The following is an 11275-nucleotide window of genomic DNA, read 5'->3' as shown; positions in this document are numbered from 1 at the left end:
AATCTAAAAAGACACGACACAAAAGGAGAAGGGAATGGTGGAGGGGAAGATAATTAGATGAGATCTGAGAGACTACCAACAAATGCTAGGTGCTGTAGGCTGTATTTCAGAGGAAGAAAGTGGGAAAACCTTCTTTGAGTATGCCTTGCCTAAGAAAACTCGCTTAGGCTCTCTTTCTGTATATGTTTGTATGCAAACATCTCTCTCTGTATGTTTTTTTTTAATTGTGAGCTTCTTTGAGTCCCAATTTTATGGGAAAAGCAGGATGTAAATAGAATAAATAAATAAAACCGTATGAAATTGATGGTGTCCCATAGGTCAACAGGTGACTTGACGCCGGCACATGCACAACACACTCACTGTCACATGCACTTGAAGTACAGGTAAATGTCATATTGATTCCATGGGTTTTGTATGCATAGAATAAGACTGAAAGAAGGCTTGCCAAATATAAACGGAATGTTAGTATGAATATTAACTAGAAGAGTTCGTTTTCAGGCCTCTTCACTGACTTTCTCTCTTATTTCTTGCTGACTGCTTGCTGAGTAATTCAGTGTTTCACAACCTCTATACAGAAGCAATGTTGAAGATGGTAATCTGAATATAGCATTAGCAACATCTTTCAGAGTAAATGACACCAGGTAATAGTGAACATGTAGACAGTACTTTTTCCAGAGTGCTTCACACACATTTTCTCAGTCAGTAGAAGTTGCCCTTTTCATGGATTCAGAGGCTGAGGTGGAGAAAATGTCCTGGTCATCTAGTCAGCCTTCTCCAGCATGATTCTCTCCAGAGACTGAGCTGCACTACAACTCCTATCATAAGATGGCCATTGACAAGCAATATCACCCATACCTGACATTAGGCTGCCAAAATCAGCCCCCCAACCCATCCAGATTACAGTTGCGCTATCGTCACACAGCAGAAACACAAATAATTTACGAGCAGAGCAACAAGATGCCATGAAAAGAGTGGGGCAAACTACACATAATGTGCATTATATGTCATGGACTTAAGCACTGAGACATTTTGGAAAATATTTTCTTTTTTTAAAATGGGGAGAAAGACTCCAATATCTGAGAGATGGCAACATCTCTGACGGATTATAGCAATTCTGTTCTAATTCTCTTGTCCATTTCTCAGGGACTGTTGGCTAACAAGTGCAATTATGAAGGAACTTTACTCTTCTGTGTAAAGATATGAACTTTACACTTCAGTCTAAAGATATGTCAGGATCATCCATGCTGTGGTACTTCTAATTATTATGTATGAATGTGGAAGCTGTGAAGAGAGTGAAGAAAATTTACAGTGAGATCAATGTATTTGAAATCTAGTCCTGGAGTGGCATTCTGCAGATACCATGGACAGCCAAAATGACCACTAAATGGGTCATAGAGCAAATCAAGCCTGAACTCTCACTGTGAACCAAAATGATTAAACTGAGGTTATGGTACTTTGGATATATCATGGGACAACATGACTCACTGGAAAAGATAATGCTCAGTAAAGCTGAATTGCCCTTCCAAATCTTAAGTCTTTTTCTGATTGCTTGACCATAGTCTCTGTGAGAAGTTGTACTTACTCCACCACTATGGCACGAAATGTGAAGACCTCCCCTAACCAACCAATGCCAACACCACTTATGGGAACCTTCACTGTTCATGTATGAGACCTTTTTTTCCTGTAATCCCACAGCTAGATACCACTGCTCTTGAGCCACTGTTGCCATGACAGACACCATGTGTCTGAACTCAACAATAGCACTATGCTAGTGCTCCAATATATGTACAATACAAAAATAATTTATTAAACAAGTAGTTCAATATACAGTTACTTATGTAACATGTCTGATTCCTAATCGAAGCTACAAACTATCCTTATCAGTTTTTAATCCTAGCTGAATTTAACTGCTGATCTTATCTCTTTTTTCTGCATACACGTTGTCACATAAAACAACACATAAAACATTCAGCTAATTATTAGTCACTCCCAACATTTCATTCTCTCATCCCTTCCCAATCCCAACAGATCCTTACCTTATTACATATATTATACCCTACATATATTTTACTTTATGCTACAATATGTTTGCTCAGCACTGTTAACGACAAAGTAGCTCATACTTCATCTTGAGATGATTATCAATACAGTTTCGGTGGAAGTATCCAGAGTACCACTGACCTAGTTTTATGGTATCAGTTCCTGCAGGTGAAGACTGAGGATATTGACATGATGCTTGGAAAGGTTGTTTAGTCACCAGCACTTCTGATCCTTGCCCAGCTTGGTTAGTTAAACTGAGACAAAGGGTCTGGCAGTGAGAACCAGGTGATTATTAGTGTCTTATTATTGAGGGAAGAAATAGTTGCAGCCATCTCAAGGGAAGAATCCCACACTGAGCTCCAAAGACGTATCAACTACTGTCCACTCGTGAATTTTCTCTTACGCTGGGTAGGCAAACTATGTCCTGCAGGCTGTATGTGGGCCCCAGCTGTGTTTTTTGGCCCCCAGGGCCCTGAAGTATTTATTTTGCAATTTAAAAAAAAACACAAATTAATTTTGTCCCCAATGTGTTCTGGGGACATGGAAAGTTTTGCCCCCATGGGCCAGTTTAGATCTAAGAGGTCTTTTCTGAAACAAGAAATGAAAAGGAAGTTATTTCCAACTCCTTGTTAAAAAGGGCTTCTCCTGGCTGGGCCTAAATTGGCTGGTGGGCAGGACACTAAAAATATAGCAAAAATGCCCCCATCTCCCTTAGAAGGCATCTTTTTATTTTGGAGGGGCATGGGGGGGTGCAGTCTGCAAGGACTCATTGAGGGCTAATGTGGCCCGCTAGCCTCCTACATTTGCCCACCTGGCTTAAGTGATGAGGTATTCAGGAATGTGGCAGCAGTCCAACTGCAAGCACTGTTGAATTAAACATTATCTAGACAAATGACTATCTGTACAATTTCCTGAAGGTAAATCCTACTGAAGGTGGCAGGACTTCTATGCATATGTCTACTTTTAATGGCATATCTTCCCCCTTCCCCTTGATTCTGTTTTTCTTTTCAACATAACTACTTCTGTGCAAATCATCGCAGGAATTTTTAAAAATACAATAAAGCTATAAATAAAATTTGGCCTTTGAGAAAGTTGGGTATATTTAAATGCCAGCAGCCATATCAGAAGAGAGTTTTTGGTTGGATTTTTATAAAAAAAGAAAGATGGATTAATGTGAAACAGTTTTGTTTTTAAATCTATTTTTAGAAAAAAAATTGTTTCCCAAAGCTTTTGGAATTTTAGTTTAATATTGTTTTACATTCTTGCATATGTTGGTTATAAATGTGTGTCAGTTTGCTTTATATTATATTGCATTGGTTTTTGAATTTCTCTCTCCTTATACACCAGCCAGTGTGTTTAAGTGTTGGACCACATCTCTAGAGACCAGAGTTTGAATCCCTGCTGGGCTGTGGAAACCCACTGGGTGACCTTCAGCAAGTTGCATTCTCTAAGCCTCAGAGGAAAGCAAAGGTAAACCCACTCTGAACAAACCTTACCAAGAAAACCCTGAGATAGGGTTGCCATAAGTTAGAACTTGGAGGCACATGACAAAAATTCTATTAAAGGGGGGGGGTCTATTACACAACAGAAGTGAAGACATGAAATTACATAACCCCACTAGTGGTCAAATACAGCTCCCAACTAAACCCACTCAGATGTATCATCGCTGAAGTACAGCCTATTTTGAACAATAATGCTGCCCTCTAAAAGGCTCTTCTTGGTAGAAAGATCTTTCCTGGCCTACAGACAGCCTCCCAATCTGAAACAGTTCTTTACTTTCAGGGGAATGTACAACACAGGTGGGGAGACACATACAAGACATACAAGCCACAAACCCAGATGCCAACTCTGCCCACACATCTACTTGGAAAATGTCATCACAGCACCTAATCACATAGCTCACAATATTAGAGACACTTTAACTTGCTCATCTTCTAATGCAATCCTCGGTCAATGATGCCCTTCAGTACTCTGCATTCAGGAAACAGACCAGTCTCTATGCCAGAGAATAAATGGACATAAATCAGATATTAGAAACGTGAATACACAAAAGCCTGTTGCACAACACTTCAGTCTTCCTGGGCATTCTACCTCTGACCTCAGGACAGTGGTCCTTGAACAGAAAAACAACAGAGGGAGATAATAAAGAAAAACAGCTGAATTACAATATAGTCACAAACTCCAGTCTATCAACAGTGGGTTGAACAAAGACAATGGCTTCCCGGGGCACTACACATATAATAACACTGACTGGACACTCTTAGCCAGTTTAGCATAGCTCCCTTTTGGTTCTCTGACTACCCAGAGCACATTCCTAAACTCCCTCCCATTTCATATGGACACCCACCCACCTTGGCCATAGGCAATATCTTCCCTCCTGTCCCTATCCTTCGATAACCATAATTAAAGCTGAACTTGTCACCATGCCCACATGTTTTGCATTTCCATAGATATTCATACAATCTAATTATAACAGTCTTTCCTGGGCATAATTTCACCCCATGCATCTGAGAAAGTAGACCAACTGGGAAAACAGACGGGTAAAATGCAGCACATACCCAGCGGCTTGCAGGCATGGATACGCACAACGCATGCCCCCAAGCCACTAGGAACATGGCAAGAAGCCGCTCTGAGCAACCACATGATGGCAGCATTTTGGTAGCGTAGCATTTAGACTTCGCCAAAATGTGGAAAAACTGCCGCCGCAGTGGCAAAGGCACCTTTTTCCCAGTGCAAAAAAGGAGCAGCTTTCTGCCGCTTCTTTTTGTGCCAGGAATGTGCTGGATCAGGGCCGCAGCATGCTGTTGCCCTGGCCCCGATCTAGTGCTCAAAGGGCAGCCAGAAGCCACTCCTTCAGTGCGGCCTGTTTTGCCCCAAGTCTATGAAAGCTTATGCTACAACTTCTCCTACATAATTAGTTGCAAAGGTGCTACAAGGTTCCTTTGCACACTGATATTCCAGACAAACATGGCTATGTCTCTGAATTCTACCCTCAGTTTGTTTTAGAAGTAAAGGTTTCCTAGCACACTACACACATTATAACACAGCCTCATGGGGGGCTCTGTTGACCAGTTCATGTCTTCTTTTCGGTTTCCATACTACATCCCAATACTCATTTATATGGTTATCCACTCACCTTCCCTTTAGGTGACATTCTTTGCCTTGTCCCCAGCAACCTTAATTAAAACTGAATCTGTCACCTCATTTCCACATCCACAAAGTTTTGCATTCTTATGGACATTCTCACACAGATTGCTAAATAGGCCTGCCCCCAAGGTGACCAGATGTCCTCCTTTTCCAGGACATGTCCTACATGCCAATCTTCTGTCCAGGATGAATTTCAAAATGTCCTCCATTTCGAGCATGGCTAAGAAGCATGAATTTATGTTTATAATTGTGTTTTAGCTTTTATCTTGTAATATCCTATATTTGTCTTGAGAGTTTTACATTTTGTGGTGCCTTGTCCTCCTTTATGGTTATGAAATCTGGTCATCCTGCCTGCCCCGTAGGGACGTAGTCCAGGGGGATCCGTGGGGTCTGGACCCACCCTTCTGTAAGATATAATTAATGGTGTGCGCTGCTGTGCTGCCACGCCCAAGCTCCATTATAATGGTGGCACTTAGCCTGAGCCCCCCCCCTTCCCAAAATCCTGGCTACGTCCCTGTGTCCCGGGACTTTCCACTCTACTCCGTGCATCTGAGGAAGTAGGCTCATCTATGAAATTTCATGCTACCAATTTCTCTCTTACAATTAGTCTCAAAGATCCCGTTGTATCCTAATTTTCCAGACTAACATAGCTGTGTCTTTAAAGAAGTAAAGAAGGAAGTGAAGAAACAATGTAGGCTTGCCACTACCTCATCACTCTATAGGGCATTTAAAGAAAATAATTGAACCAGGAAGTTGTCTGTGATGGTCCAAATTCTATTTAGAGGTGATGACCTGAAAAAAGGCTTGCCTCTTCATGTAGGCTGCTCCTGCAGCTCTGAGCTTATAAAATTACTAGAAACTGCAGAGTTTTTGCAGTCCTCAGTGCAGGTGACATATGTTAATTTTTATTTTTGTGGGCTAGAACAGAATGAGAAAGAATGAGAAATGAAAGCCATACATTCTTTTATTCTTCCCATCTCGCATAACAGCTGGATTAGTATTTGCTTCCAAGGCATGTAGACTGAGATGCCAGCGTAATGGTGTTCTGGAAGAAGATAAAATGTGATATATTTACATGAATCATTATCATTGCAGAGCATTTGTGGAGAAAGCTTTGAAAACACTGGTAATGTTCTTCATTTGCTTCTTGCTTCACTGGTATGCTTCTGCTTCTTTTTGACAATATTTTGTAAGTGCATTGCACAGCTACGTACATAATTTTTCTATTCCAGAACATAGTTCCACATTCAATTCTTTAGTGCTTTTAAAGTATGAAGTACTCTTTAGTGTATTTGTTTTCTTCCATCTCCACATAACAGTGAATGCTTTTATACATATTTATACAAGGTATTGCAGCAGTAAAATCCATTTAATAGAGGATTATTGATTTTGGTTAGCAGTCCTGAAATAGGAATATTAACTGTGTTCATAGCTAAAATAAATCATTAGGAGATCAACTTAAGTGTGCCATTAAAAAGTGGTTCAGTATTCTCATAACAGTGACTTTTACCATGGTAACAATTAAGGCTGTAATTCTATATATATTTTCCTGAGATTAAGCCCTGTTGAATTTATGAGTATCTATCCATAGGCCAGCACTGTAGGGATGTCATCCTACAGTCTGTTCAACTGGAGCAAAGTGAATGGGTGTGTGTTGTGTGCTTTCAAGTTGTTTCCAACTTATGGAGACCCTATGGGGGTTTCTTGGCAAGATTTCTTCAGAGGAGGTTTGCATATTCTTCCCCCCAAAAAACCCACCAGCATCTCCGGCTGACATTTTCAGCGAATGCTTGCCTGGAAATTCTTCTAGAACATGGCCACATAATCTGAAAAACCCACAAAAAATAAATCAAGTACTAACTGTTGTCTGCTTTCAAGTCATTTCCGACTTACTGCAACCCTAAGGCAACCCGATCATGTGGCTTTTTTGGCAATATTTGTTCAGTTGGAGGGGGGCTGCTTTTGCCTTCCCCTGAGGTTGAGAAAGTGTGACTTTCCCCAGAGTTTTCATGGCCAAGCAGGGATTCGAACCCTGTTCTCCAGAGTCATAGTCCAATGTTCAGGCTTCAGGTACACTTCAGGGATAACCGAATTTTTATTTATTTATAGTGTGCCCTCCACTTCTTTCTGCAACTGCTACAACTGCACTTTTGAAACAACCCCAGGTGGCACATTTGAAATTTAAAAGGAAAAGCTTAGATAAAGCAGGATAGCAAGGCAAGGCATACATTTTCTCTATTATTGTGGTCAAGAACAACAACATTGATATAAACCAGATGAATTCTCTCATTGTTCTGATTTTAAAGACTGCTGTGTACTCTTATTGTGTGAGTACTGTTCAGAGACTATCTGCTGTACAGCTGCCCAAAAGTCAGCCAGAATGGCATGTAATGGAAAGTAAAGGCGTTATTGTAAGGATAAATGAGCACCAAACAATGTTGATGCCTATTGTGTCTCTCATGGCCAACATGGGGAGGTGAGGGGGGGAGAGAAAAGACAAAAATGTATGAAAACATGTTTCAGTTGAAGAATTATAAAGAAAGAACAAACTAAGGATATTGCTGAACATTCTCACATAGTTTTGTGGGAAGATATATAATACTGGCTAACATTGTGTGCATTCTTATACTGTATATATTTAATTTCAAAATATGATTGAATGGCCTTGACCACATCAACAATATGTTGGCAGGGTAACTTTCCACAGAGGTAATACAAGAAGCATCATCATTCTTATGGTTATTGCAATACCTTAGGGGAAAATATGCTATGAAACAGTCTGCATTGATATGGGCACAGGACCAGTGAACTGTTGCAATAAATCAGAGCCCTACCTACTACCTGGAATGTCAACCAGTGTTTTAATATCTACTGTGCCAAGAAACCATTATCTCTGTTCAGACCACTGCCAATTTACTGGATTTTCTAGGTGTGTCCTAATTCAGCTGTTTCTCTTTCCAGTCTCTCTTTGAAACTGTTTTGAAGACAGCTCCTCAGCAACAATAGAAAGTCCAGAAAAGCCAGTGTCTGGATACAGTATTTCTGTTTTTAATGTTCAACTCGTGCCCATTTGTCCTCTGATTATCTAGATTAACTTTTCCCAAACTAGCCCCCTCCAGATGTGTTGGACAAGTCCCAATACCACTGACCATGGAAGCTTGTGGGCAATGGGAATTGTAGTCCAACAAATGTGAGAGCACCATATTGCAGAAGGCTATTCTAGATGCTTTTCCAACATAATTTCAGCAATTACACAGGGAAATGAATGATGGAAAGAGCTATACATCTCACCCAGTGATGTGAGTACAGAATGCTATTTACTGTTGTTGTGTACCTTCAAGTTGTTTCCTATTTAAGGTGACCTATCATGGGGCTTTCTTGGCAAGATTTGTTCAGAGGGAATTTGTATTCCTGTGTGTGTGACTTGCCCAAGCTCACCCAGTGGGTTTCCACAGCTGAGCATAGATTCGAACCCTCATCTTCAGACTTCAGACAATGCTCAAACTGATACATCACACTGGCTCATTCTGCAGTTTTCACATAAAAATAAAAAGACTGCTCTTTGCATGTGTGAATGTTAGAACCTGGAAATGAGGCATTAAAAATCAAACACATTATAGCTGTTGGAAAGTTTTACATTCCCATCACATCTGTGGAAAATGCAAAAGTGCATTAATAAAACACATCATATGGCAATTCCCTTGGTGAGCGCTGTTGTTGTTTTGGCATCATAGTATATCCACTGGCTCATTTCCCAAACTTTCATTTGGGAGGTCTATCTGCCCTGTCCTGGAGCTGGCACTTCTTCATACCCACCTCCACCCCGAGAAATGAGATTATTTAGTGTTCATGTGCTGTTTGCTATATTGGCAAAAAAAAAATCCTCTTCTTTGCCTAAGAAAATGCTCTTAGGCTCTCTTTAGCATGTTTTTACTCTCTTTTTATATGTTTTTAATTGCATTGTTCTTTTAAACCCATTTTCAGTCCCATTTGGGGGGAGGGAGAACAGGAAACAAATTCCTATGAAATTAATGGGGTAACCAGAAATCCACAGGCCGTTTGAAGGCACACGGGAATCTAGAAGTCCTAATAGAACACAAGTTGAATATGCGTCAACAGTGTGGCATGGCAGCTAAAAAGGCCAATGGGATTCTAGGCTGCATTAATAGAAGTATAGTGTCTAGATCAAGGGAAGTAATAGTGCCACTCTATTCTGCTCAGGCCCCACCTGGAATACTGTGTCCAGTTCTGGGAACCACAATTTAAAAAGGACGTTGAGAAGCTGGAGCGTGTGTTTCAACACTATACTAGTTTAATTCTATCCTAATGCCCACTTTTAAAAAAAATAAAAATAAAATTGTAATCCATTTTGTGTCCCAATTATTTGGGGGGAGGGGAGAGCAGGATATAAATAATGAGAGGCAGCGTGATGTAGTGATTGGAGCGTTGGACTAATAAGACTCCGGAAGACCAGGGTTCAAATCCCGGCTTGGCCATGTAAACTCACTGACCTAGGGACGTCACACACTCTCAGCCTCAGGCGATAGATAGCAAGGGGAAAAACCCTCTGAAGAAAGTTGCCAAAGAAAACCCTATGTTTTAGGGTCCACATAAATTGGAAATCACTTGAAGGCACACAGCAACAAATAAATAAGGATGATGATGATGATCCCAAAGCTATGAGGAAACCTGTCACTCCATCCCTGGCTCCAAATGATGATGATGATAATACAGTAATCCTAAAGCTATGAGAAAAACTGTTGCTCCATTCCTGGCTCCAAACAAACAAACAAACAAATAATAATCCCAAAGCTGAGGAAACCTGTCCCTTCATCCCTGACTCCATATATATATATATATAAAAATTTGGAGTCAGGGATGGAGGGACAGGTTTCCTCATAGCTTTGGGATTATTATTATTATTATTCCAAACCTATGAGGAAACCTGCGCCTCATCCCTGGCTCCAAATAAATAATAATAATAATAACAACAACAACAATAATCCTAAAGCCATGAGGAAACCTGTCCCTCCCTCCCTGACTTCAAATAAACATATAGAATAATAATAATACTAATACTAATAATAATACTCCGAGTCCCAAAGCTATGAGGAAGCCTGGGCCCCTCCATCCCAGTCAGAATTACTAGAAGAAGCCTGAGGCCAGGAGGCGGCCCTAACTCTTTGGGAGAGAGGAACGGTGTGGTTGTTGTTGTTGTGTGTGTGGAGCAGTGTGTGTTTGTGAGGGGGAAGGAGGAGGAGGAGGAGGAGGCCGGGGCTTCCTTTCCCCTCTCCTCCTCCTTCTCCTCCTCCTCCTCCTCCTGAGGCGTCCAGGCCAGGTTCCCTGGGCACTGCCTCCCTCAGAGAGAGAGAGAGAAGGAGGAGGAGGAGGACTCTCTTTCTTCCTGAGGCGGGGAGGAGGCAGGGAGGGGGGCCGTGGCGGTGGCGGTGGCTCCTGGGGAGAGAGCCGAGGAGGACGATGTGAGAGCGCGGGAGCCCTGGTCGGGAGGGAGGCCCACCGCCAACGATGTGGCTGAAGCCCGAGGAGGTGCTCCTCAAAAGCGCCCTCAAGCTCTGGGTCACCCACAAGAGCAGCGGATACTTCATCCTCCAGCGCCGACGGGGACACGGAGACGGCGGGGGACGATTCACCGGTGGGGGACAGACGTCACGGTTCGGGGCTATGGGGCTGCGCCCACACTGGGGGGAGAATAACCCGGTTTGGAACCGCTTCAACTCTTTGTCTGGCGCTCTGCTATGGAATTCTGGGCCCCACAACAAACTCCAACTCCCAGAATTCCATAGCAGAGAGTCAGTCACAGAGTTAAAGCCCTGCCAAAACCCTTGCTTCTTGGCCATGCTCAAAATGGAGGACCTTTTGGGGAGGTTGAAATGGAGGACGTGTCCAGGAGAAAGGAGGACGCCTCTGCTTGTGAGGAGGGCTATTTAGCCCCCTTTCCTCAGACTGGAAACTGAGGAGGAAGTAACTTCCCTGAAGGGAAGGAAGGGAGCCCTTAGTCCTTCTGCTTCTGCTGGGGAAGAAACAAGGCTCTTCCTTCTGTTTCCTAAAAAGAGGGGGTCCTGCATGT

General features: G+C 42.0%; 1 protein-coding gene across 2 annotated transcripts in view; it reads left to right on the top strand.

Annotated features, from left to right (window-relative positions):
- The first annotated feature begins 10580 nt into the window (after positions 1-10580).
- Positions 10581-11275, top strand: part of TBC1D8 (TBC1 domain family member 8) — a 47116-nt gene continuing 46421 nt past the window's right edge. For both annotated transcript variants that reach the window (XM_042456749.1, XM_042456748.1), the window contains exon 1: positions 10581-10840. In XM_042456749.1, coding sequence (XP_042312683.1) covers positions 10714-10840 — 127 coding nt within the window. In that variant the 5' untranslated portion in view covers positions 10581-10713. The remainder of the gene's footprint in view (positions 10841-11275) is intronic.

Source organism: Sceloporus undulatus, chromosome 3 (assembly GCF_019175285.1).
Source record: "Sceloporus undulatus isolate JIND9_A2432 ecotype Alabama chromosome 3, SceUnd_v1.1, whole genome shotgun sequence".
NCBI classification, from domain to species: Eukaryota; Metazoa; Chordata; class Lepidosauria; order Squamata; family Phrynosomatidae; genus Sceloporus; species Sceloporus undulatus.
Note: the sequence above shows the minus strand (reverse complement) of the source record. Positions and strands in the feature narration are given on the sequence as shown.